This window comes from Eretmochelys imbricata, chromosome 7 (genome assembly GCF_965152235.1).
Source record: "Eretmochelys imbricata isolate rEreImb1 chromosome 7, rEreImb1.hap1, whole genome shotgun sequence".
NCBI lineage: Eukaryota > Metazoa > Chordata > Testudines > Cheloniidae > Eretmochelys > Eretmochelys imbricata.
Window position 1 is genome coordinate 50,068,114 of NC_135578.1, and position 27,473 is coordinate 50,095,586.

The window sequence follows — 27,473 nt, forward strand, 5'->3', positions numbered from 1 at the left end:
GGGTGGGGAGGACACCAAATGTGACCTTGACACCAAGCTTCAGAAAGGAAAATATCAATGAAATAAGGAGACTAATGCAAAGGGAGTAAATCCTTAGCGGTGGCATGAATGCTACTTAAAAAACCAAGGATGGAGTCTCAGCAACCATGTGTGTCCCTGAGCATGCCTAGAACCAGGAAGGCAAGGAGTAAAGCAACAGGGCCAAGTGGCAGGTTCATGCAAAACTCCCTCAAAATATGGAAATCTAACTCTCTGCTTCTTTGCCTTCCAGCACCAGACCCGGCAATGCCGTTTGGCTGCGTCACCCTGGGAGACAAGAAAGATTACAACCAGCCATCTGAGGTGACTGACAGATATGACCTGGGACAGGTCATCAAAACGTGAGTATGAACCGGATGCTACCCGCCCTCTCCCCCACACCTCTTGCTCTGCTGTCTCCATTGCTTACACTCTCCCATCCCTTTTGCAGTGTGTAGGAAGTGGGTGGTATTCCTTTATGGCTCACCTAGATTGAGAGACTGGAATAGTAGATCATCTATAACAGTATCACTGGGAAGACAGAAGTGGCAGATTTACTAAGTGTAAAGGGGGTTAAAATGTAGGATCTGCTGCACAGCTTACCAGTCCCTACTAATCTCACAGAGAAAATGTTTGCTGCAATTGTGGAAATTCAGCCAACAATACACCCCGCCCCCAGCCATCGGTGAGCACCAAGTGTTTCCGCTGTTACAAAAGGAATCAAAAAGAAGCTGAGAAATGTTGTGAATATGGGGCTGGCTCAAGGCTCAGTGTTACCAGGCTTCAGAGAGTTGAAATGATGCATTAAGGGGCCAGTTAGTGTATGGTACACACACTGAAGCAAGCCAAAAACACCCAGTGATGCTGGCTTGACCTAAAACACACACCAGAAATTTCTGTATCTACTGTGTGTAGCTATGATAGATGCCAGGGAGCTGCAACAGCTCCATTTGATCCATACAACAAATAAACTGTGGGTCAAGAAGAAAGCACAGTGTGAGCAATGCTCAAGGACTGTGTGTCCATGCGACAAACAGCCGCACAATGCAAATGGTAGTTGGGTCAGGGACAAACCCTGGAGAAACTGCAAGAAATTGGGGTGAATGTAGGAAATGTGCTGGGGATTGCAAAAAGCACACCCCATCCCTCTAAGGGCCATCCCCGAGGAGTTCAGCATTGCAGATGATAACAGGGAGACTGTGGAGAATACTATATTAAACTTCATTGCACCACGACCCCTTCTGACAACAAAAATTACTGCATGGGTAATTGGACTTGGACCAGGCTTCAGTCCCAGGCTGCAGTGAGACATTAAAATGGGGTCAGGACCCACTTTGGGTCCCAACCCACAGTATGACAACCACTGCAGCATCTCTACAGTTACTTACATTTAGAATACAATAAATGAAGGGTTATTTGGATTTCTTTCCAATGGGAAGGGTAAGATACAAAATGGAGCTGGATTGAGGCTCTGCTGTGACTGGGATTTCACAGTGTGGTTATCAGAGAGCAGAAAATCTCTGTGTAACTAGAAAATATAAAGAGAAACCCTCTCTCCCCTGGGCATTATTACAGGGAAGGTAACATCTATCTGTAACGAGCAGCTGCTAAATCTCTATGTTGTGAAGTGTGAGGGTCCTGCATTGTTTGAGAGATTCAGCTGGCCTGCCATGGCAACACAAACACACCCATGCAGCGGTAAAGAACTGCGGAGCTCCAGACTGACACGCAAACAAGCGGAACTTTGGGACAAGGCAGCTGTTTGCATCGGGAAACAAATGAGGAAGCTGGAAGAGAGCGAGCGATTTGGGAGTTGTGCAAAGCTCACCTGGTACCTTTGGAGACACGGCCAAAGGGAGAGGCAGAATTTCCACTCTTTGAGGGTGCTGGAGTTCCAGCCAAGGAGCTCCCGAGAGAGCCAGCAGTGAAATGAATTGAGGTGTCTGAAACTGGTATGATTTCAAGATTATCCTTAGCCATTGCTGCATGCAGATCAGTGTCCCTGGACTCAAATGGAGGCTGTCTTTGCCTCGTTAGCCAGTGAGCAGCATTTCTTCAGGACCGACTTCGTCCAAGCCTGCCTACAAACGGAGGCTGGAGGCAGTGCCAAGAAGAACCTCACAATTATCACATACAAGGGCTTATTTCAGTCTAACTGGCTGGTGTTTGCAATAATGGCCGCATTTGCTGTTTGGCAGGGAGCCCTGGAGCAGGTGCCACGGGGCATGGCTGGTACTCCATCTCACGAGGACGAGAGCATGGGTATGAGGCCCCCACAAAGTCCCATGTGATGGTGGCTGAGCAGAGGCTGAGAGCAAAAAGGAAGAAATGGAAACCTTTCCAAGATTCAGCTGCACAGCATGGACGCATTTGTCAGGGAGCCAGCTGCAGCAGGGTCAGACAAGACAGTGGATACAGCGGACTCTAGCAGGGGCTGCCCAGTTGACGGCACTTCCCGACTGGTGGTGGAATGGAGCTAGCTACTGCTTGACCCTGCCACAGCCTGTGCTCGTGGTTGCTCAGCGCCTTCCCTGTCTGCAGCTGCATTTGGTCCTGCTCCTGGCCCAGTTCCTGCCCTTCTCTGTATTTGACACCCCTGGCTCTGGACTCCAGCTCCTCTCCCCAGGCACATCTCCAGCTCACCCATCAGCTTTGTTTTTTGGCTTCTGGACCCTGGCTCTGACCTATGGCTCTGCTTTCAACTATGTCCCGGAGCAGCCTGTGGTCCTGATTCTTCACGCCAGCCCATTTCCGCTCTAACCTCCAGGCCTGGCCACCCCTATGGCTCTGACCATAGGCCCAATAACCCACATCCCAGGCGTGATCCTTACAGTGCCATGGACAAAGCTGGTTTGTATAAATCACAAGACAAGTCTTAAGTAGGGCCGTTGATTGATCGCAGTTAACTCACGCAATTAACTCAAAAAAATTAATCGCGATTTAAAATGAATCGTGATTAATCATAGTTTTAATCGCACTGTTAAACAGTAGAATACCAATTAAAATTTATTAGATATTTTGGATATTTTTCTACATTTTCATATATATTGTATTCTGTGTTTGTAATTGAGATCAAAGTGTATATTTTTATTATAAATATTTGCACTGTAAAAATGATGAAATAGTATTTTTCAATTCACCTCATTCAAGTACTGTAGTGCAATCTCTTTGTCGTGAAAATGCAACTTACAAATGTAGATTTTTTTTTTTGTTACATAACTGCACTCAAAAACAAAACAATGTAAAACTTCAGAGCCTACAAATCGACTCAGTTCTACTTCTCCTTCAGCCAATCGCTAAAACAAACAAGTTGGTTTACATTTACGGAGATAATGCTGCCCTCTTCTTATTCACATTGTCACCAGAAAGTGAGAACAGGCATTTGCATGGCACTTTTGTAGCCTGCATTTACGTGTCAGATATGCTAAACATTTGTATGCCCCTTCATGCTTCGGCCACCATTCCAGAGGACATGCTTCCATGCTGATGACACTCTGGGTTAATTAATTTTGTGACTGAAGTCCTTCGGGGAGAATTGTATATCCCCTGCTCTGTTTTACCTGCATTCTGCCATATATTTCATGACATAGCAGTCTTGGATGATGACCCAGCTTGTTTTCGAGGCTGGAATATTGTGAGTGACAACAGAACTCCATTCACATCCAAAGAGTTTCAGTTGTTGTCAAAAGAACAAAGATGCCACATCAGCTCCTTCCCAACCTGCCACAGATGGATTAGTGGAAAGGTTTGTCTAGACATTCTAGCAAGTGATCCATGCTATGACCCCGGATAAGGGTAGCTTACAACACAAGACTGCAAATTTTCTATTTGCCTATAGGAATGCACCTCATGCTGCTACAAATCAGACACCAGCGAGGATGTTTTGGGGACATAATTTAAGATAACACCTGGACTTCTTAAAGCCTGATCTATAGAGGGAGTTCACAAGAAACAATGTGATCAAATGGCCACAGATAGTCACACATGAACACACAGCTTTCACGTGGGAGAAAAAGTCGTAGTAAGAGACGATCAAGACAATTGGTGGAAACCTGGAGTGATTGTGTCACAGACTGGTCCCATGCCTTAACAGGTAGAAGTGGCACCAAACATGTCCTGGAGAAGACCCAGAAACTAGCTTTTGAGCACAGGTTCAGCAGGAAGTTTTACACCTGTTGAAAATATTGAGCCTACAATACAACCACAGATGGTGACTTGTGATAGCACCAGTGAGTCTGCAGGTGACCCTGGCGCTACAGAGCAGGGAGATGTTGCTGAGACAACTGCACAAGAAATACAGCTGCTGTTCCAAATCCTGCTGTGCTGCCTGTGAGCTGCTAGCTAGAGAGAAGTCGTCATCCTCCGCTCAGACTGGACATGCAGCATGCTGCACATGGAATAAGAGTAGCTTTGATAGTCCTGCATTAGTAACTACGTTATGTCCTTTTTCAGACTGAAGGGGGAGAGATATTTAGAGTATATTAGGCGGTAATACCATGGTATCCTAGGCACTGACTCCGTGGGTGTTCCGGGGCTCAAGCACCCACTGAAAAAAAAAATACGGAGTGCTCAGCACCTGCAGGGCCTGATTAATCTTTTGTGGTCCCCGGTGCCTGGACCGAGGCCCACCTGCTGCTCCACCCAGAGGCCCTGCCCCCGCTTGGCCTCTTTGTTTCTGAGGCCTCACCTGAGCTCCCGCCCCCACTCAGCCTCTTCCCTTTGAGGCCCTGCCCGCTGCTTGCATGGAGTGGGTAGGGGTCAGAGAGGAGCGGAGGTGAAAGTAAGCCAGTACGCCCTGGTACGGAGTACCAGTAAGAGCCGGTGCGCCGTCCTGGGACCGGCTTTCCCAGACAGCAATTTAAAGCCTTGGGGTAGCAGCGGCAGGGCTCCGGCGGGGATTTAAAGGGTCCCGGAGCTCCAGACACTGCTACTTCCCCGGCTCTTTAAATCCCCACCGGAGTCCTGCTGCCAAAGCCCTAGGGTAGCAGTGGCGGGGCTCGGGAGGGGATTTAAAGGGCCGGGGCGGTAGCAGCTGCCGGAGCCCCAAGCCCTTTAAATCTCCGCCTGAGTCCTGCTGCTGAAGCCCTGGGGTAGTGGCGGCGGCGGGGCTCAGGCGGGGATTTAAAGGGCCCCGGAGCTCTAGACGCCGCTACCGCCCGGACTTTTAAATCCGCACCTGAGCCCTGCTGCTGAAGCCCTGGGGTAGCAGCGTCGGGGCTCTGGAGGGGATTTAAAGGGTCAGGGTGGTAGTGGCGGCTGGAGCCCTGGGGCCCTTTAAATTCCCAACAGAGCCCGGCCGCCGCTATCCCAGGGCTCGGGCAACAGGGCTCAGGCGGGGATTTAAAGGGCTCGGGGCTCCGGCAGCCGCTACCACAGCGGAGCCCCAGGCCCTTTAAAGCTCTGCCAGAGTCCAGAGCCCCGGGGTAGTGGTGGCAGCCGGGAGCCTCAGAGCTCCTCAGTGATTTAAAGGGCCCAGGGCTCCGCTGCGGTAGTGGCAGCTGGAGCCCTGGGCCCTTTAAATCACCCCCGAGCCCTGGGGCTCCCAGCTGCCTCTGCAGCTGGTAGGTCAGGGGTGATTTAAAGTTCCCGGGGATTTAAGGCCCTGCCTCTTCCGGTTAAGGCCACATCCCTTCTGGTTGAGGCCATGCCCCCTGCTCAGGACTCCGGCGTACCGGTAAGTCTTCTAACTTACTTTCACCCTTGGAGAGGAGCAAGCACCCACTGACAAAAACAAAACTCCGCACCTGTGCGCAGTATCCCTTTAAATAGCTAGCAAGCCCTGTAGTGGGCCTTGCTGTCTTCTGTGTTTGAGCCTGCGTGCCCCCTGCCAGAGCTGTAGTGTGAATGTGTGGCTAGGCCTGGCATATTGTGTGTGGTTGATAACTGTGGTTATTTGGACCCCACCGTGCCTGTGCGGTTCCTGCATGTTACAGTCGTTGTGTGACACGTAAAAGACGCAACACTCTCCTCTTTTTATGTGTGCCCACCTCCCAGTTGGTATGATCCAGGGCATGGGGCGGGAGCAGGAACACCGTAGCAATGGAGACCGCCCCGTGGGCAAAGGGGTGATAGCGTGGACCTGGCTACAGGGCTGGGAGCAGGAGCAGGGGATAATGAAGTTGGTGCCAGTGCAGGGGGTGACTGGGTGACGGTGCCAATGCAGGGGCGAGATTGGTAACAATATGGCAGTGATGCTCATGGTAGCGGTGTGGTTGCTGCTGGGGCCGACTGACACCAGGGATGGCTGCTGGTGGAAGCTGGGCAGAATATCCCAAAGTCTCTCTAAGGACCCCTGCTCCAGTTTGTGACACCCCTGTGGGAGTCACCAGGCTTTGAGTTCCCTCAGCTGGTTGCTCTCAGCTGGCTGGTGTATGTGACTGTATCACAGCGAGATGGTTCCCAAATGACATCCATGGCCATTGTGGAAAGTATTGTCCGTTGTCCTGTGTCTTTGGTGACCTGTGTCAGGGGAGACTGCTTCTGCTGTGTCAGGGGAGACTGGAGATTTTTCAGGCCTGCACAGCTCTCCCACGATGTCCACTAGCCCCTCCCAGCAGGAGCTCTTGGGAATGTGTTTGCATGAGGATCCGGAACACTGTCAGTGAACGCCCTTGGCACATGCCTCTCCAGAAGGCGGAGGAAGCTGAGCAGCGGCCCACTGGAGCCATCCTTTCACTGGCAGGAACATAAACACCCTACCCTGGAGCACCTGCCTGGCTCAAGGAGTGACGGTGCGATTGGCAATGGTTTTGCACAGCCTGTGTTGGTGACCCCATGGCAACAGCGCTATCCAATCACAGGGAGCAGCGCCATGGGAACAGAAACAGAGACTGCAACAGAATGGAGAGACAGCGTCAGCTGAGGCGCCCTGTGGTGAGCAACAGCGATGATCACAGGGCTACGTGCAACCACCAGGCTCATCACAACCGCAGTGCCTGCGGCCATGGTTTCATTCCACACAAGAGCTTGGCCTGTCTATTGTATTCAGCTTCTGATATCTCTAAATCAGGTAACGGCATCTTTAATGTACAGTGCCACCTCCTCACCTCTTTTACCCATGCTATCCTTCCAGAACAGGTTAGAACCAGGGATTTGAACATGCCACTCATTCTGCCCAGTTTCAGCAATGCCAATTGTATCAAATTTCTTCTTATCAATGAGAATTTCCAGTTTTTCTTGCTTGTTACTCAGACTGCCGGCTTTGGTACAGAAGCAATGGAAAAATTTCTTTGTACATTCTTCGTCCCATTGGTTCAGTTTGTTTTGTGATACACTGAGTTTGAGCAGGTACTGTATTTGCCCCGAAGCACTATCCCTTGGCATTGCTAGTGTAACGTTCTCCTGGGTACTCCAGCTAGCCTCCAGCTGAGAAGATTAGCATCTCTCCCACTTATGAGATGCAGGCTGTCCAATTTGGGCCACATTCCATGGAGAGAGGGTGCTATGCAATGTTCCACAAAACCAAACCCTTCTGCTTCACACCAGTCATGCAGCCAGTGGTTCACCTCCAGTATTTTCTGCCTTCTCTCGCTCATGGGACCAGAAGAACTTCTGAGATCACTGGAACTTTTCTCTTCATCAGCTCCTTTCCAAGGTCCCTGACATCTTCTGTGGCCTGTGTAGTTCCATGTGATGCTGTGTTATTAGTCAAATAACCGACCCAATCTTGCAGTAACATCTTGTATTTTCATTCTCGAGGCACACTGCACTGTTATCTGTGTGTCCTTTGCTGAATTCTCTGCCCACTGGTCTTACTAGGGAGTCACCAATGATAATTACTTACCTTCTTAGCACAGAGTCCACAGCTAAGCCATCTGAAACTCTTCTCTTTGCCACATGGTACATCCCTCCAGGATGGGCTTAAGCCATTCTAGCACTCCTGCTACCTCCTTTAGGGAGGTCAGCATTCTCTCCTGGTTGGCAGTGTTCAGTGCTGCAGAGAGGTCCCATAGGATGAGAATGGATGTGTGCCCTCCATTTGTAGACACCAGGAGTCATTCTTCTGTCCCATCTTCTGGCCTGGATCCTGACTGTGCTGGGTTTAGGATATTAGCTTAAATTTGGTGAGTCTGTAGTTGGCCGTTGTCTGCTTCTCTGTGAGCTTGCTTAGGAACAGATGGTTTGATACCACGCGGCAGTGGGCTAGAACCGAAGCATTCCGAGTGGGTTTCTTCAGTGTTGGTAGCACTATTGCAGCTCAGAAGGAGGGAGGGAAGATTCCTCCTCTGATGGAGGTGTTGGCTAGTCCTGGCAGGAGCAGCACCCATTGCTCCAGGCTGTCTGCCACCAGCCAGAAAAGGGGTGAGTCAGAGTCTTGGGTCCAGACTCCTTTACGGTGTCCAGTACTTTGTGAGGAGCAACTGCACTGAGCTCCAGGAATGCAGGTGGGTTCTTCTTTGGCTGGTACAGACAGAGCAGATCTAGGGTGTGTGAGAAACCTCCCTGAATGCACACTATCTTTTCAGCACCATAGGATGATAATTCTTCCCAGCACTTGGGGCTTGGCTCAGATGCAGGGTGTGGCCTCAGGATTGATGAAGCGATCTACCACCCAGGTAACTCCTTGGGACAGGATCTAGCTGGTCATTTCAGCAGGCTGATAGGAAGGTTCTCCTAGTGATTAATAAAGCCTTAGCATAGGCATGGAGGAATTCATTCTGTTTCATCCTGCCTGTATCAGCCTTTGTTTTCTGCTATCTGCGCTCAAGTTTCTGACTCTCTCTCACTCTCTCTCTCTCTTTATCCAGTTCAGGGTGTCAAAACCACAGAGACCTGTGTGGGTGATGGGGAGCAAGGGCCCACTTGGGGCCAATGGCCAAGGCAAGTGTAGAATGACGATGAGTCACTAGGTCCTGGACTCCTTGTCCTGTGGAGTCCTGCTGAACTTGGCAAAGTCCATGAGTCTTTCTGATGCTGGGTCCTGGAAGAGCGCTGTTCACTGCCTTAATGAGCTGATGGTCTGCCCAAGGCAGTGGCTGGGTTTTCATGTCTAATATTGATATCTAGACCAAAGAGCAGGTCCAGGCTGTGCCCAGCTGGGTGAGTTCACCAGAGATGAGGACAGGAGTTTGCGGGGCGGGGGGGTTGTCTTTGCAGCCTTTTCGACATGAATGTTGAAATATCCCAAGATAACCATCGTTGTCAGTGAGTTCCTTCGTGAACCCTTTCATCTTTGGTCTGTAAATGAGCATAACATCTGTGTTAGCTTTGGCTCTTGCTTCTATTGTTAGATTAATGAATTTGAATGACCTTGTCTTATCTGAGGCACCCTTTCTTGGATTTGATGTTTGCAGAGGAGATGAATGCAGTGCTGTTTGCCTTCTTGTCCTGTCTGGGTCTGTGATGTACCGAGTATCCTGGGGGTGTGCAGGTGACATACCCTGAGTGTCTGTATGTAACTGCAGCCCACCAGCCACACTTGGGTTATACTGCAGCTCTTACCATCCTGGGTTATACTGCAGAGTGACTCCAACATACCCCCAGCGCCAGGTTTCCCCCAGAAATGTATGTCCTGTACTGCCCCACCCTCTCCTGGACAGTACAAATATTTTAAGTTTATTATTCCTTTAAGGGATTAATATGACATCTTATTATCTCAAATAGTTATTCAGACACTCTGATTTAAACACACTGGATTAGATAAAACAGTAAAACAAGGTTATTAACTACAAAGAGAGAGATTTTAAGCAAGTACAAGTAATGAATCATAAAAGTCAGAAATGGTTACAAGAAAAATAAAGATAAGACATTTACTAATGCCTAATTTAACAAACTACCATAGATTCAAGCAAAGTTTCTTACCACATGCTCTAGAAGTCTTACTGACCAAACTCTCAGGTCAGGACCCCTCCCCAGAGTCCAAAGCCTGCTTCCTTTGTCTCTTCAGGTGTAGAGAATGTGATGGGAAAGGAGTGTTTGTTCCTCCTTATGGTTTCAGTCCCCTTCTTGAAAAACATTTCCAGTTGAAAATCAGGAGCCAAAGACTTGATGTGGAAGGATTTTCCCTGTTGGTTTTTGTACCTGTTTGAACTTCTTTGTCTTACCTTCCTGCTTGATAACTCTGTTTACTGGTTCAATGCAAATTAAGCAGAGCACACATTCCTTTCTTTAGTTCAGGCCTGTTTGCTGACTTCTCTTGGGGCAGGGCTGTAGGGATTGGAACCTGTGTTAACAAAACCCAGAGGTGAAAGTAAGCCAGTATGGTGTGGTATGGCGTACCGGCAAGAGCCAGTATGCCATGCCGGACCAAACCGGCTTCCCCAGGCTGACGCTTTAAAGGGTCCGGGGCTCCCCAGGGGCTCTGGCAGCAGGGGCTCAGTCGGCACTTTAAAGGGCCTGGGTCCCCCAGCCACAGCCAGAGCCCTGGGGCCTTTAAATCTTGATTTAAAGGGCCGGGGTATTAAAGGCTCCGCCTCTTCCGGTTGAGGCCACGCCTCTTCTGGTCAAGGCCACGCCCCCCTGCTCAGGACTCCGGAGTACCAGTAAGTCCTTTAAGTTACTTTCACCCCTGACAAAACCATACAGTAGAATGTTATAACTTCACATACAATGTTGCCACACATATTTTACCAGGACAGTACTGCCCAGCAAATTATGAGTTTTCAAATGATACCTTAAAAGGCTTCCTTTGTAAAAAGATTAAAGGGTGTGAATGCAAGGGTGTGATCTATCCTGAGGGGTTAGGTGGGCTAGGACCAGCAGCATATTATTGCCTAGGCCGACAAAGCCTAGGCCCAGGGTGGCAAATTTGCAGGGGCGGGAAATTTATAATAGCAGCATTTTTGTAATCGCAGCCTCAGTGACGCTGCGATTCTACCAATCATAGCGCGTATTGATACCACCCATGATGGCACGACACCATTTAGTAAACATACTTGTGAGAATCCTAAACATTAATAATATGACTGGAAGGAAGAAATTAAGCGATTCTAGTTCCAAAAAAATGCTATACAAAAGAAAGAAAGGGAAAATGAAATGATAGCAAAAATGCACAAAATAGATTCCTTTGTTGTACCAGTTAGTGCTGACAGTGAGACAGAAAAAATAGTTGAAAGTAGTAGTGAAGTAAAAAGTGAAAATATTGGTGTTGATATTGAGAATATTGATGTGATTAAAGTACATATTGAAACTAATGAAGAAATTCTGGCTGCGGTTAGTGTTGAAGAAAATGCTCCAAACACGAGCATATCAGAGACGACCGGGAATCATGTTGATCTGGATATCTTTGACAATACTGCAGAGATTTACGAATCACGTCAATCAGAAATTCAATCTGACATTGAAATATCTACCCTAGGTGACGACCTGGCCCAATGGACATTGAATGATGCTACAATTGAGTATTTATCAACGCATGGTATTAAACAAAATATCGATAGTGATTTTACTAACTCAAAAAGACAATATACTGATAAAATGCATGTTCTAACAAATAATGTGTTTGAACAACATCTTTTAAATGGTGAAGTAAAGCCACAGCAATATCTTGTATATTTGGAGAGCAAAGGAGCCGTGCCCCATGTCGATTATTCGGAGGGATCTCTAGTCTGGCGATGAGTGGATACCATGACTGGAAAAACATATCAGCTCAACTACGTGAACATGAAAATTCGACTGAACATAAAATGGGTGTAATGACAATGGTGAAGAGAGGCAAGATATCGGGAAGAATTTATACGAATTTAAAATTTCAAATGGAAGAAGAAATTATTTATTGGCGAAATGTAATGAAGAGGATTGTAGCAGGGGTAGGGAAACTTTCAAGCAGAGGACTTGCATTTAGCGGTAAGATGGAAAAATTTGGATCACCTTATAACGGCAATTACATGATGGCCCTTGAGCTTGTCACAGAATTTGATCCATTTTTAGCAAATCACATTGCACGTTACAGAAATGAAGGTTGAGGTAACGTATCTTATTTTTCATCCTATATATGTAATGAATTTATGAAAATCGATGGCTTCAAATGTGATCTCAAATATTATTAAAGAAGTAAAAGAAGCCAAATATTTCTTGATAAGCATTGACTCAGCTCCCGACATATCTCATGTTGATCAATTGGCTTTTATACTGAGATATGTAAACGATGATGACATACCAGTAGAGAGGTTTCTTTGTTTTTTACCAAATACTGGCCACAAATCAGAACAGTTAGCTGATGCTGTACTTTCAACTGTGAATTGTTATGGATTAGATATCGCAACTGCCGTGGCCAGTCGTATGACAATGCCACTAACATGTATGGTGTATATAGCGGGTTGCAAGCAAGAATAAAGACTATAAATCCTTATGCTGTGTATGTGCCTTGCTCTGTGTATTCTTTAAATCTGGTTGGAGTATGCGCAGCAGAAAGTTGTCAAGAAGCATGTTCATTTTTCTCAACTGTCCAACATCTTTATTCATTTTTTTCTGCCTCTAATCACCGGTGGGAGATTTTACTATCTAATTTGAAGCCAGGCAGTAAAGTAATAAAAAGACTTCCTGAGACTCGATGGTCATCTCGAGTGGAAGCTTGTCATAATTTGAGTGAAAACTGGAATGCTATTAATTAAAGCCTTAAATACAATAAAGGAAGATGCTACCTGTTACATGTAATGAAGCTGCAGGCCTTCAGTGAAAACTCAATCGACTTGAGGCAGCTTTTATGGCTATATTTTGGAGCTCACTCTTGGATCAATTTCATATAACTAGCCAAAAACTGCAAAATGTTAATATTGATATACAGACAGTTGTAGAACTCTACAACTCACAAATAGGATACATTAACTCTATATGGGACTTGTTTGATATGTATGAAGAGAAAGCCAAAGAAAAATCTGAAACTGAAGACTACAAATTTGACACAAGGCGAAAAAGAAAGCGTAAACTTCAATCTGATGAGACACGCGAAGGTGAAGTGGAAATGTATGGTAGAGATAAATTTAAAGTAGATACCTTTTTAACAATACTAGACCTTGTATGCGCTGAATTAAAACACAGAAGTAATGCATATCAAGAAATTTATGGCAGATTTCAGTTTCTCTCTAATGTTACCAATACTTCAACAACAGATATAACAGGAGAGTGTGTGGCAGGGGGAAGAAAACCTGGATTTGTGCTGGAAATGGCCCACCTTGATTATCATACATTGTAAGGAGAGTGATCACTTTACATAAGCTATTACCAGCAGGAGAGCGGGGTGGGGGGAGAGAAAACCTTTTGTAGTGATAAACACCCATTTTTTCATGATTTGTGTGTATAAAAACAAACATCTTCTGTATTTTCCATAGTATGCATCTGATGAAGTGAGCTGTAGCTCACGAAAGCTTATGCTCAAATAAATTGGTTAGTCTCTAAGGTGCCACAAGTACTCCTTTTCTTTTAACAGATATAACCGTTCACGCTAAAAAATTACAGCTATGCTACCAAGGAGATTTAGAAGAATCATTTGTGAATGAATGTCTACATTTTCGATCGTATTTGGAAGGTGTCAAAATTCCTGAAAATGAAAAGAAGTCAATTTTAAGATATTGCAGCCTTCTTTGAAATCGAAACATTCATTCAGTATATCCAAATATTGATATTGCCTTCCGAATGTTCATTTGCACACCTGCTACAAACTGTTCAGCGGAACGATCATTTTCGGCATTAAAAAGGGTGAAAAACTATTTGAGGGCTAATCTCAGTGAAGAAAAATTAAACTCCCTTTCTCTCCTGACAATTGAAAAGGATCTACCAACTTCTCTGGATTACACAGAATTAATTAATACGTTTGTCGCTCAAAGGTATAGGTGTAAACAAATGTAACTACTTACTATTCACATACTTATATTTCTTTTATTGTATCTACACAAAATAAATATTTGATATACACCGGACCCCTGCTTGAACGCAGGGTTTTGGATCCATGCGCGGTCACGCGCTATAAGTGATATTGCGCTATACAGACGCACGTTCAAGCGGGGGTCTGCTGTACTTGTAATTTTATTTATAATAAAACTTGTAAATGTTCAATTATTTTAATGATATTTAGATTCATTTTAGTTCAAATGAATTTGTAAAAAAAACTAAAACAAGTTCATAAGGGGCCGGGCGCAGCAATTATTTCAGGGCCTAGGGGCAGCAAAATCATTAATCCGCCACTGGCTAGCACGGGGCTCCTGGCATCATCCAGCCTTGGAGATGCAGGCTAGATCAGGGGATTCATCACTGGCAAGGTCATGGGTGTTGGAGATGGAGCTTGCATTGATTGGTGTCAATATTAGTTCATGTAGCTCTGTGCTGCCGGCTTTGGGCCCATGCCTAGCTAATGTTCCCAGGCAGTGGACAGGTGCTAGATGGCTGGAATCTGATTTCTTAGATCTGCTCTCTTTTGGTGCTAAGGCCTGGTTGAGTCCTGGGAGTGGGTAGAGCTGGAGCAGTCAGTCCTGGGAGTAGTGGTGGGTGTGCTGCAAGCATGATACTAGGCAGAGTCCATTCCAAGCAGAGGAGGGAGTTCATGGCATTAGACACCCATTTCCTTGCTGCACTTAGCTGGCTTTCCAGGGGTGCAAGGGAGACAGCACTTCCAATGTAGCATGTGAGTTTCAGCTGTAAAAAAAGCCCTCCTGGCCAGAAGGTGATGGCAAAGCCTGGAGAAGCAGGACTGAGGCCCAGAGTTCCTTCCATATAAGAGAGGCAGTGTCCTATGGGAGCCTGAGCCCAGGTCGGGGTTCTGTGCTGGAGGGAGAAGTCACAGCCTCACTTTCACATTGTAGCAATTCTGTCTGGTGCTGGAATTTCCTCAAGTGCAGGGAGGTTTCTCCCACTGCGGCGGGGTGAGTGTGCTGCCGAAAGCCACGACAACTGAAGGTGCAACATGGAGGTGGCACCCAAGCAACCTTAACTCTTCCCCCCAAGGAGTTCAGCCTCCCACCTGCCTCGCGTCCTGTAGTGTATGCCCCTCGCAGCATTGGTTGGGTAGCTGGTGTCACACAGACAGTTCTTTGACGCTAGTTCGATGAATTGCCACCACACTGATCTGTGCTCTGACAGCATGATCTGGGCACCAAGGTAGCAGTTAGGGAAGCAGATCCATGCACCTCCCTCCCAGAAGGTAACACACAGGGCTTCTTGCCAGCACTAGCCCGACATGGGGCAACCTGGGACAGTCCTAACAGGGCCCATGCTGATTCGTTCCCCAGGGAGGAATTCTGTGAAATATTCCGGGCCAAAGAGAAGACGACAGGAAAGCTCTACACGTGCAAGAAGTTCCTGAAGAGAGACGGGCGGAAGGTGCGGAAGGCGGCCAAGAATGAGATCATCATCCTCAAAATGTGAGTCACTGTCCCTTCCCATCCTGGGGATTGAGCGTGAAGCTCTCAGCATTAACGGCATGAGTCGCTGCGTATACTACAGGAGTAACTCTGTTAGCTAGCAGCTGTAATAGACTCTTATCCTCTTCTGCGGACCAGCCAATGGAGGGGGACAAATGTACCAGGGGGAGCTACGTCTGCTGAAGCCATGACACAACCTGACCAGGCTCTGCTAATCCGGTCTCCTAACGGGCCCCCTGCTCAGAGCATTCCTGCTGACAACAGGCCTCTTCTACGTGTAACTGCACTTGTCCATCTGTGGGCCCCCAACATCGCCTGCTCCAATGCTGGGAGGGCTGGGTAGGGCAGCCCCACGGCTCCTTTTGTTATGCCTCTGGTCCCTTGGGCCAAGCTGACCTAGCACTACATCTTGCTCACAAGCTGACCTCTGTGCGTGATCAGTGCCAACTTATAGAAGAGCCCTTTCTTCTTGGGACATGCCCACAGTACCCTTTGACAGTCAATGGGTACTCTTTGCCTCCCCCACTGCAGGCAATATAGCAGGGACTGTGAGGGGAGACAGGGTGTGTGTTACAGCGGGGAGATGAGGCTAGACACAGAGGGTAGCCTGAGTTGCCCCTGCCCATGTGGCTATGTGGCCAGGCGAAACCAGTGCTCCCCTCCCTTGGGTGCTGGCAGTTGGCTTCATCCCCACGCCCCCTTCTACTGGACTTGCAGTGCATGTTGCCCAGCCCCAGCTCCCCAGCAGGCATGGCCAGGCCTGGTGCCAGGCTCCAGGTTGGGTTAAGGTGGGCACAGAGGGGAAGGTCTGGCCTAGGCCTCCAGCCAGTCCGAGGCAGAGTCCAGCTAGTCCAGCCCCCAGGCCAGCCTGACTCAGAGGTGGGGGCACCAGGGGTTCCAGCAGAGTTTGGGGCTGCGGTGGAATCCCTGGCCCCCACCCACCAGTCTCCGTCCTGCTGCTGGGTGGGGCCAGTTGGTTTCACCCTCCCTCTCAACCAATCAGGCAGCCTCTGTGCCTCCAGCTCCTCCCCCTCCTCCAGTGGGAGACCCTGAGGGACTGGGGGAGGAGCCAGAGGAAAGGGTGCTGAGCAGCTGGCAGAAGAAGCTGGCCACAACTGAGTGAGGAATCTTGCCCAGCCTGTACAGTGCTCAGCGTTCTCCCTGCCCTGTCCACCGTGTTGTACCCAGCTCTCCCGCGGCTTGGCCTCCCCAGTCTTCTCTCCCCTCTGACCTGCATGGCTCCCACAAGAGCCTCCAGTGCCTGCCCTGCCCTAGTGGGAGCAGAGCAGGGGGCACAGTCTCTGTGTCCTGGCACAGACAGGTACCCCAGTGACGTGGTGCCACGCTGGGCAGAGTCCGCTAACCCCATGTTCTCTTGCTCTGTGCTCCCAGGGTGAAGCACCCTAACATCCTGCAGCTGGTGGACGTGTACGTCACCCGCAAAGAGTACTTCATCTTCCTGGAACTGTAAGTCAGTGCTGCCTGGTACCCGGCAGCTGTGAGATTGGCCCCAGCCGGCTCTGACAGGGCCCCTGCCCCTCCCCAGAGAGACCCTGGCTCTGGGGTCCCAGAGGGAGCTTGCTATGGCTGTAATCCCTCCACTGCTGCTCCCCAGACACGTGTCTGGGGCAGCCACACCAGACGCCCCCTGGGAAATTCCCAGAAGCCCCTTTCTCCTTCTGGGAGGCTCTGTTTCCATGCAGATCTGCCCCACAAAGCTGGCCTGGCTCCCCTCCTGGGACTGCTCTTGCCCCATGGCCAGATGCTGTACTCATTAGCAGGTCATTCTAGAGGCAGCTCCTGCTTAGAATTACAGCTCAGCTCTGAGCTGAGGACTGGCCATGCGCCACAGCCAGGGCAGCTTATGGCTGGCAGCACAGGGCTTGTTGATTTCCATGTACAGAGGGCTGGAGCTATCAATTAACACAGGTCTGGGACCCTTCTTTATCACACAAGCCATACAGGAGAAAGAACCATGCTGGGAAGGTCAGGGGATCTGTGGTGACTCTGTGGAGGCTGATTCATGTTCCTCACCAGATTCAGCTGCAGCCTGCTGTGGGGAGCTGTCAGGAATGCTCAAGCCCCTGCTGTGAGCATGCTTCTTGGGTAGGCGTGGCTTGGCCAGCTTCACTGAAACTCTTGACAGCAGGGGCCTGGGGGGTTCAGCTGAGCACCCAGAAATGCAGAGGCTGCTCCATAGCATTACCTGCAGCTCTAAGATCCAGCACTCTGATGAGATGCTGTGTCCTGCCTCTGGCTGGGCTGGACTCCTGGACAGTTCCTCTTCCCTTGCCATGCTTCCTGCTTTTCCTAACCAAGCCAAGGACCCAGCTGCCTCTGCAGCCTGGGGCAGCTGCTGTTGTTGGATGGGGAGGGTTCTGAGACCCTGCAGTATCTGGGGTGCTCATGTGAGTCTTGGAGTGCTCCAGCCATAGCTTGGGGAGTGTTGGGTGCAAGGCCTGCCCCGCAGGGCAAAGGCCTGACCCTGCTGCTCTCTCAGGTGTGGGCTTTGTCCCCCCACTGCAGGGCCACAGGCCGGGAGGTGTTCGACTGGATCCTGGATCAGGGTTATTACTCTGAACGGGACACCAGCAATGTCATCCGACAAGTGCTGGAGGCCGTCGCCTACCTGCATTCACTCAAGATTGTGCACAGGAACCTCAAGGTCAGTCAGACAGCTCCCCCACTGGCCTGCATGCCCCGGGACAGTCTGTTACCTGCACGCCCCATCTGCCCTTGCAGCCCCCAGCCATCACAAGCAATTGAGCTCTAATGTCGCTCCCCACTCTCATACCTCTCCAGGGGACGGGGCTCTGGGGGGGCACCTCACTGTGCTCCCCAGTAGATGCTGCTCAGCCCCATAGCCTGGCTCCCTGCTGCAGGCTGGTTCGTGGCTCCCTGGCCTGGTGTGCCCAGCAGTGTAGCTTCTCTATATGGCAAATGGCCTCTTCTCTGAGCCATTCTCCCCTGGGGCAGGATGGGGTGCTGGCTGATCCACAGAGCCCTGGGTGAGATGCACCTTGGTGCCCAGGGAGCATTATCAGGCCCTGGTGGGCATGAGGCACAAACACCCCCACCCCAAACACACACACACACAGCAATGTGCCCATCCCTGGGCTGGGTTGTGCTCTCTCCTTCCACTCCTGCCTTTCTTTCGGTATGGGGACCTGCAGCTGGAGAACCTAGTGTATTACAACCGCCTGAAGAACTCCAAGATCGTAATCAGTGACTTCCACCTGGCAAAGCTAGAGAACGGCCTCATCAAGGAGCCCTGTGGCACCCCAGAGTATCTAGGTAAGAAACAGCGAGGTGGGCATCGGGGGGCATTTGGCAAGGGGCAGCAAGGGACAGAATAGGCAAGAGAGGGCACAAAAATGAAATATTTCTGCTCAGAAACCAAGGGTGTGCCACAGAGTGAGAAGCTGCCCCCAGAGCCTGCTCCAGGGGCTCAGTAATCTAGGCTGGTCCTCCCCACGCCACCCCCCATCCCCGGCCCAGGGGCTGCCCCAGAGCCCCTTCCAGCGGCTCAGGAATAGTTAAAGGCTGGCTTGTGCCCTGAAGCATGAGGGCTGAGGTCCCTTCCATCCTTTTGCTTCTCCCACGCAAGGGCAGAATTTCTGACCTGGAAGAGGTGGACAAATGGGATCTATGCACATTCTCCTGAGCTCTTCCTCACCTGCCTGCCCCCTTCCTTCTCCACAACCCTCCTACCAGCATGCTCAGCCCAGGATTGCTCCAGCCGGGCCTCCTTTCACATGCCATCCTGTACCCTCTGCAGCTGTTCCGGCCCCTTTGCCCTCCTCCAGGGGAGAAGTCACATGCACACAGGGTCCTCCTGGGCATGGCACTGGCAGGGGCTTTCTCCCTGCAAAGATCTGAGCTCCCTGTCGTCGAGGGAAGAGGTTTCCACAGTCTGCAGAGAGCATGGGCACAGTAACCTGGGAGCACTGATGTCCGCTCAGAAAGCGGGTGGCTGCCCACAAAGAAGAGCAAGGCCAGAGCCCTCCAGGAGCTAAGAGCACTGGGGGTGATCAGGTGAATTCACTCAGGTTGTAACACCTCCAGAGAGCTTCCCCCACCGGGATAGAGGCTCACACCGGATTCTCCAGGGACCAAGAGACACAGGAGGATTTTTAGTTAAATAGCCTGAGTTACACTGGACCCAGAGCCTTCCTCCTGATGCCACTAACAGGCAGGACCGCTGGTCTATGGCAGACTCTGATCCTTAGCTAGGGCTGGAAGGACTTTGGCTCACTGAGGCCCCACACCACTGTGGGCGTGTTCTGAGCAAAGGGTGTTATGAACTGGGAAGCACAAGAAAATCCCATGATGGCGTTCGAAGGGCCGCTCACCTGCCCGAGCCCATGCTGGAGCTGGGGGACCGCTGGTAAGCTTAGTAGCTTGTGTGTAGGTTCTTTTCCTCTCTGTGGTGCTTTTCCCTCAAGAATCAATGGGTTTGCTTCACAAGGGCCAGGAGGTAACATCACCATGGCAGTTATACTGTGTACCAGCTTGGGGAGAGGAGTGAGGCAGGCCTGCTGAGGCAGCCGGTCTTTTGCTGGGGAGGTCACAATGTAGGCAGAAAGTCAAACAGCTTGGAAATGCCCCGGTGAGAAGGGAGAAACATGGGTCACCAAGAGAGGTGATGGCAGGGGAATCGGGAGCTGAGGCTGGGTGTCCATGCTAGCCCACAGAGGGGGAGTCCAGGCACAGCCTCGCGGCCAGAGAGAATCTTCCAGGGCCAGAAGGCTCGCTGCCAGCTGCAGTGCAGACATGCACAAGGTGAGGCCCAAAATGGCAGGCGGAAGGGAGTAGGTAAATGAGAAGTAGCCCTAGCTAGCCAGATGCTGACTGGCCCTTGCACCACTGCTGACGTGGGAACGTCCAAGGTGGGGGCTGCTGTGTGTAATGGGCTGGGCACCCGCCGGCAGCTCTGCATAGGGCACCAGGGCCTGTAGAGAGCCTGAGATGGAACTCCTGCCACTGCCTGGGTGTGGGGCTCACCTTGCTGTTGGGCCGTTGCAGCTCCGGAGGTGGTGGGACGCCAGCGGTATGGACGGCCTGTGGACTGCTGGGCTATCGGTGTCATCATGTACATCTTGTAAGTATATGGAGGGGAACACAGACTGGGGTCCTGGAGTTCTGAGCCTGGCTTGCAGGCTAGCTGAGGATGGGGCCAGCCAGAGACTGGGTCAGGGAGCAGAAGATATGTTTGTGGAGGAGATGGTAGTTGGAGAGATGAGTATGGGGGGTGGAGCCAGAAGCTCGGCCAGGAAGCTGATATTGGAGGGACAGGGACAATGGACTGGGCTGTAGAGTCAAGGACATGGTGCAGGGGTGACAGCCAGAGACCACATCCAGGAAACTAGCTGAGAGAGTGAGCCAACAACCAGGGCCTGGACCTGGACCCTAGGGAAGAGGGCCGGAGACCAAAGGGGCCCTGGGGAAGGGGGCCAGAGAGCGAGGGGACCAGAGACCAAGGGTCCCCAGACCCCAGGGAGGGGAGCTGGAAGGGCCCCAGGGAAGGGGGCCGAAGACCAAGGGGCAGTGATGGGGTAAGTGGAGCCAAGGTGTAGTGAGCGCTGGGCCAGGCCAGGCATGCTCACTGCCCCGACGTTCTCGCCCCACGCAGGCTGTCGGGGAACCCACCCTTTTATGAGGAGGTGGAAGAGGACGACTACGAGAACCATGATAAGAATCTCTTCCGCAAGATCCTGGCCGGCGACTATGAATTTGACCCGCCTTACTGGGACGAGATCTCCCAGGCGGGTGAGGCTCGCTCGCCTGGGGGCATTGCTGGGCATCTGGGTCCAGAACCAGCGTGATGCTCGCTCAGAGTCCCACTCGCAAACCCAGCCCTGAGAGCCAATGGAACAGAGGAGCCCATGTAGGCGAGATTCACCCCCATGCAGAGCCTGCAGAGCCCCTGCTGCGGGGACCCCATACACTCCTACCCTCCCTTGAGAGACCACTCAGTGGGAGAGAGGAAAACAACAGTTACTGCCAGTCCTGCTCTACGGCAACCCCAACCCAGTCCTCGTCACCTCCCCTCCCCCCGACCCCGCCCTGTTCTACAGAATTGCAACCCATCCTCATCCCACCCCTACCAGTGCTCTTCTACAGGATCCTAACCCCATCCTCGTAAGCCCCCTCCCCCCCACCAGTCCTCTTCTGTGGGAAGCCAGCCAACCCCATCCTCATCCCGCCCCCGTCAGCCCTGTTATATGGGACCCCAACGCCATCCTCATTCCACCCCCCCACCAGTGCTGTTCTGTGGGACCCCAACCACGTCTGCGTCCTGCCCCTGCTAGCCCTGTTCTACAGGGACTGCAACCCTGTCATCATCCCACCCCAGCCAGTCCTGTTCTCTGGGATCCCAATCCCGTCCTCTTCCTGGCCAGCCCTCTTCTACGGGGTCCTAACTCCATCCTCATCCTGCCCGTGCCAGTCCTGTTCTATGGGGACACCATCCCCTCCCCCTCCTCAGCCAGTCCTGTGGGGGTTAGTGACTATCCAGGAAGTGCTGTCCCTGGAGTGGGGGGTGGGAGGCAGGGCACAGCGGGATGGGGCCTGCTCCAGGAGCGAAGGCCCAGTCCCCATCCCAGGCTGCCCTGTGGGAGAGGAGTCGGATAAGAGCTGTCTGAGCAGCCTGTGCAAGCCTGGTCCCTGGGGAAAGCAGTGACCAGCCATGGCGGGCGCATGCTCCCTGCCCTGCACAGACCTTTCCTGGTGATCGGTCGGTAGAGCCCCCTGCCACCCTTTCCTCTAGCAGAGCAGCCAGCCACAGAGGGCTTTGGGCTCCTTTGTTCCTCTCCATTCTCCGCCAGCCCCAGCTCCTTTGCGGATGAGAACAGGGAGCTTGAGCGTCCACTACCCGCCACCATCCCCTTTCGAGCTGTGCCCCAGCACATGGCCGGCCTGAGCACTAAGCGCCTTCTTCCCACTTGCTGTCTCTGCAGCTAAGGAACTGGTGACCCGTCTGATGGAGGTGGACCAGGACCAGAGGATCACAGCTGAAGAAGCCATCTCCCACGAGTGGTAAGGCAGCGCTGGTGACTCCAGGCAAGGGGCCTTCTGGCAGGAGGTCCCTGGAGGGATGGAGGGGACACTGACTAGTATCGTGAGAGTTGGGAGGGACATGAGACCCCAGCTCCACTTACTGGTGCCAGGGGAAGAGCTGGGTGCAGGCTGGAGGTGGTGGGGACTGGGTGGGTGGAGCGCCCCACGGGCCCCCTGGGTTAAGGGGGGAAGCAGAGTGTGGGTGCATGGGGCTGGGAGGGCAGCTGGTCATTGACGTGTGTTTCTGCTTCCAGGATTTCTGGCAACGCCGCCTCTGATAAGAACATCAAGGACGGCGTCTGCGCTCAAATTGAGAAGAACTTTGCCAGAGCGAAGTGGAAGGTACATAGCTCTCGCCCCATGCTCAGGTGCTTCCACCCATGGGGAGCCCTGAGCAGAGCAGAGAGGAGATCTCAGCCTCCCCCTGCACCGTGTTCTCCACAGTCAGGGTAGGAAGGGTAATCTGGGAGTGGGGAACTGGCCTGGGATTGCACAGATCAGCAGTCAGTTCCCAGCTGAGCCACCGACACCCTGGGCCAGTCACTGAACCTACCCTGGGTCTCAGTCCTGCTCTGGACCACAGGGTGTGGTGTGGAGGGAGGATCTCACAGTGACGGGTGCAGAGAAGACAGGAGGGCCAGGTGAGTACCGAGACAGAGAGGTCTTTGGTGTCCCGCTCTCAGGCAGGGCTAGGAAACCAGCCCGTCAGCAGGCAAAGCTGCTCCCACTGCAGCTCCAGCCCCTCTGCTGCAGCTGTCCGGGGAGCTGCCAGAAAGGGATCCATCAGGTGAAGGGCCCCAGAGGAAGGCAGAGGATTAGTATGCTCAGAGGGGGCTTGAACTGGGCTTTTCCAGACCCAGTTGCCACTGGGTTTCTTTCTTGTTTAACATTCACTCTGTATTTCCTGGCTTTGTAATGCTCAGGTCTCACATCAGGGGTCTCAAACACGCGGCCCGCAGAGTTATTTCCTGCGGCCACCAAGCTCCTCTCCCCCACCGCCTCCCCCCCTTCCCCCCCAGCACTCTGCGTCCCAACTCCTCTGCCTACCTCCAGGCGCTTTCCACCACCAAACAGCTGTTTGGCGGCACTTAGCACTTTCCAGGAGGGAGGGGGGAGGAGCGGGGACCCACACACTCAGGGGAGGAGGCGGAGAAGAGGCGGGGATTTGGGGAAGGGGTTGGAATAGGGGCAGGGAGGGGGCGGAGTTGGGGTGGGGACTTTGGGGAAGGGGTTGGAATGGAGGTACGGAAGGGGTGGGAAGAGGCGGGGCAGGAGCGAGGCCTTATGGAAGGGGTAGAGTGGCGGCGGGAGGGGTGTCAGTGATGCGGCCCTCAGGCCAATGTACTAGTCCTCATGTGGCCCTTGTGGTGATTTGAGTTTGAGATCCCTGTCTCACACAAACTCTCCAATAGCAAGGTCCTGCCATAGCCAGCATTGGACACTGCCTCAGTTTCCCTAGAGTTTCAGTCAGTCACTGACTCCCAGTGCTGGCTCATCATTGTAGTGACCTAACCCTCTGGAGAAGTCTGAAAGAGCCACCCCTTTTGGGGTAATCAGAGTCTGTCCATTGTCCCCTTAACAGCAGGGGTCACTGCACCCCCCCACACACACACACACAGGGCGGCAGCCTAGGGAGAATCTGTGCGCACCCCCTGCTGAGGGTATCCAGAGCCCTAACAACTGGGCTGTCAGCCCCCTTAGTCCAAATTACCCTGTGTCCATCTCAGAACCTCTCCTTATGCTCCCACTCACCCCTGGCCGGCCAGGGCTGCTGTCCTGGGGATCTTCTCCAGTCTGCCTGGACCACAAGCCTGTACCTCTCCTCCACCTGGGAGGGCAAGCCAGGTTTGGGCCAGCTCACCCTAGGGCACCTCCCCAAGCAGAGTGTTGACCCCAAAAGGAGGCTCCACAAAGTCCACTAAGGGCTTCACTGTTGCTATTGATTTGCATGGTTGGAGCCCCGGTACTGTGGTGATGGGTGGCTGTATACAAGCCCAGGTCAAGCAGGCAGTATGACACCATATAATTCTGGGGTAACTGCAGCATCCCCATAATGTCTGTTCCCTTTGAGACTTGGTCTACACTTAAAATGTAGCAGTGCTCAGAGGTGTGAAAAAATTCACCCCCAAGGGCTGTAGCTAAGCCTACCCAACCCCCGGCATAGACCCTTCCATTAACCTGGCTACCACTGCCTGGGAAGGCACGTTCCCTGCAGCAAGGGGAGAACCCTTTCCATCAATGGAGGAAGAGTCTACACGAGGTTTCAGAGTAGCAGCCATGTTAGTCTGTATTCGCAAAAAGAAAAGGAGTATTTGTGGCATCTTAGAGACTAACAAATTTGTCTCTAAGGTGCCACAAGTACTCCTTTTCTTTTTGCGAATACAGACTAACACTGCTGCTACTCTGAGACCTGTCATTATGCAAGGCACTGAATTTAGCCGTATGGAGTGGAAATCTATTAAAAATGTGTTAGTCTCTAAGGTGCCACAAGTACTCCTTTTCTTTTTGTCTACACTAGGGCACTCAGTGGTGGTGCTGCAGCTGTACCACTGGAGCACTCATGGTGTATCCATCCCCTGAGTCACTGGTCACAGAGTCTGGCTCTTGCCCCTGCACGCTGCACTTGTTTGGGGAGCTGCAGGGCTGGGAAGGCTGGGGCAGACAGAGGGGCACGGAACAGTGGGCAGGATGGAGGAGGAGGTAGGAGCTCAGTGTGGGGGCAGAGGGCCAGTCAGCAATGGTGAAAGACCACCCATGCTGTAGTGACCGATGGGATTCCTCCCCTCCCCGCAGAAAGCCGTGCGAGTGACCACGCTTATGAAGCGGCTCCGTGCACCCGAGCAGGCTGAGCCGGCAAAGCCGACCCTGCCAGCTGCCGCCATGCTGGACAGTGCCACCTTGCCAGCCCCCGCCACTGCCACGCAGCCTGCGGCCACCGCCACACCTGACAGCACTGCCCCAACAGCGGGAGCCCCAACTACGTGTAATGGAGAAGAAGCCACTGCCCCCAGTGCCACCCCCGAGGCCTGGACCGAGGAAACCGGCTGAACAGGACGGACGGGGTGGGGAAGCACTGGATCTCTCATTGTACATAGTTGCTGGCATGGTATCCAAACCTCCCTGGTTCTCTGTCTGTCCCTGCTATGTGCCTGTCTGTCTGACTCTGTCTACCCCCAGCTGGGCCACTGCACAGAGCTTCTATTTTCTATGTTCCTGAGCCTGGAGCGACCCAATAGGCCCAGTTGGACAGACAGAGGCAGAAGCAGAGCCCCTTGCATGGAGTTTTCTCTCTCTCCCTTTGCTTTTCTTTTCTCTGTCTCCTTTGGTGGCTTTGTTGGTTTCCTTTCCTCACTGGAGGCTGCTCTCTGAGTCTGCCCACTCACTGAACCACCTGATCCCCCATCACTGGGCCAAGCGAGAGGAAGCCGGCACGTCAGGATCAAACACAACCACCCTCCTGAGTTCCAGATCCAATTGGGAGCCTGGGCACAGATCCAACTGTGTCCATACCCAGCACTTGTGTGTGTGTGCATTTACATACAGCTGCATGTATGTGCTGTGTGTCCATTGCAGTGTATGTGTCTCCAGACATGGGGTGTTTGTGTGGGTGTCCATATGAATTAGTGCGTGTCTGGGTGTCTGTGATTATACATTGGTGTGTGTGTATGGGTCTCTGGGTGGGTGGGTGTGTCCATATGTGTATCCATGGGTGAACAAGTGTGCGTTTATTGGGTGCATTCACCCTGGGAGTGGGGAGAGAGGCAATCCTGAGCCATTTAGGGAAGGATTTGAGCACCAGTCTGGAGAGCAGCAGCTGAGCTGAGCTGGCTGGAGGGGTGGGGTGACAAGGAGGTGGGGAGGGCTTGAGATTCAAGTGGCCTAGGACAGGGATGCTGCACTTAGATCCCAGATAAAGCTTCCCATGCAATTGCTGGCACCAGTGGGACTCCCCCTCTCATGCCTACAGGTTCCTGTTGAATCATAGGATCATAGAAGATTAGAGTTGGAAGAGACCTCAGGAGGTTATCTAGTCCAACCCCCTGCTCAAAGCAGGACCAGCCCCAACTAAATCTTCACAGCCAGGGCTTTGACAAGACAGATCTTAAAAACCTCTAAGGATGGAGATTCCACCACCTCCCTAGATAACCCATTCCAGTCCTTCACCACCTTCACTGAGCTTGCTTGGAGCTTTGGGTGATGTGCAGAGAGCAAGTGGCCTGGGTGTCCCTCCTCCCTGCTGTAATGGTGGCATCTGGCCCCATGGACTGCAGACCTGCCTTCCTCCCCGTGGATGAGGGAGACGCCTGAGCACCAGCGCTGCCTCACCCTGGCCAGTAAGCACCGGGTATGTCCTGTATCTCCCTAATCTGCATCCACAGCAGGCTCCAGAAGGGGCTGGATCCACGTGGGGGTGAGACACATCATCCCTACACTCTGCTCCGCTGCTTTAGAGCCCGAACCCACGGCAGATACAGACCAGACTCCACTGACTCACAGTGGCATCCTCCCAGCATGACACTTTTGGTCTCACTGCTGCCTTCGCAGGCTCACTGGTGTCACTGACAGCAATGGTCCTGCTGCCAGGCTGTGGGCACCAGGGCTGCCTGTGGTGGCTCAATGTGTGGAGGAGCCCAGCATTTGTGCATCACGGCCACCGCTGGAGCAGCCCTGGGAGGAACAAGGGGGCTGCTGGGAATGTCCAAGGGGCTGCAGACCCCTCACAAGAGGTGCCTCTGTAGCTGTCCAGTGGCCATCACAAACTCCGCATGGCCAGGGACTAGAACCGCAGCCCTGCTGAAAGCTGGCCCCCAATCCCTGTGTGTGCTGATCCAAAGGCGTGCAGGAGCTCTGGGTTGGCCTGTTGGAACAAGGGGGAGCAGGGAGGGGTTGGGGGTTGACTCATCGCCAAAGCACTGTCCTATGCCTCTTTCTACAAGAACAGCTTTGCCATTGTCCAGGCTGATTGTGGTGTTTGCAGCCCACGTGTGACAGCACACAGCATGTCTATGGGAGCAGTATGGTGAGTGTGTGAGACTTATATGGCACAGCTCTGGTCCCGGCTTTGGCCGTGTGAGATTCAGCCCCTGCTGGATGTGTTTATGG

At 52.0% G+C, this 27,473-nt stretch overlaps 1 protein-coding gene across 1 annotated transcript; it reads left to right on the forward strand.

Annotated features, from left to right (window-relative positions):
- The first annotated feature begins 285 nt into the window (after positions 1-285).
- CAMKV (CaM kinase like vesicle associated) lies at positions 286-25,418 on the forward strand. The gene is made up of 10 exons (XM_077822527.1): positions 286-380; positions 15,180-15,311; positions 16,704-16,778; positions 17,838-17,976; positions 18,485-18,605; positions 20,337-20,412; positions 20,944-21,080; positions 22,271-22,349; positions 22,625-22,712; positions 25,164-25,418. Exons 1-10 carry the CDS (start codon positions 286-288, stop codon positions 25,416-25,418), a joined length of 1,197 nt encoding a protein of 398 aa, XP_077678653.1.
- The last annotated feature ends 2,055 nt before the right edge of the window (positions 25,419-27,473 follow it).

Excerpts from the sequence above, each read along its gene's own strand:
- CAMKV (XM_077822527.1), top strand. The coding sequence starts at position 286 with ATGCCGTTTGGCTGCGTCACCCTGGGAGACAAGAAAGATTACAACCAG. Across the intron at positions 381-15,179 it reads CTGGGACAGGTCATCAAAAC|GGAGGAATTCTGTGAAATAT; the intron begins GTGAGTATGAAC and ends TTCGTTCCCCAG. Across the intron at positions 20,413-20,943 it reads GGTGTCATCATGTACATCTT|GCTGTCGGGGAACCCACCCT; the intron begins GTAAGTATATGG and ends CGCCCCACGCAG.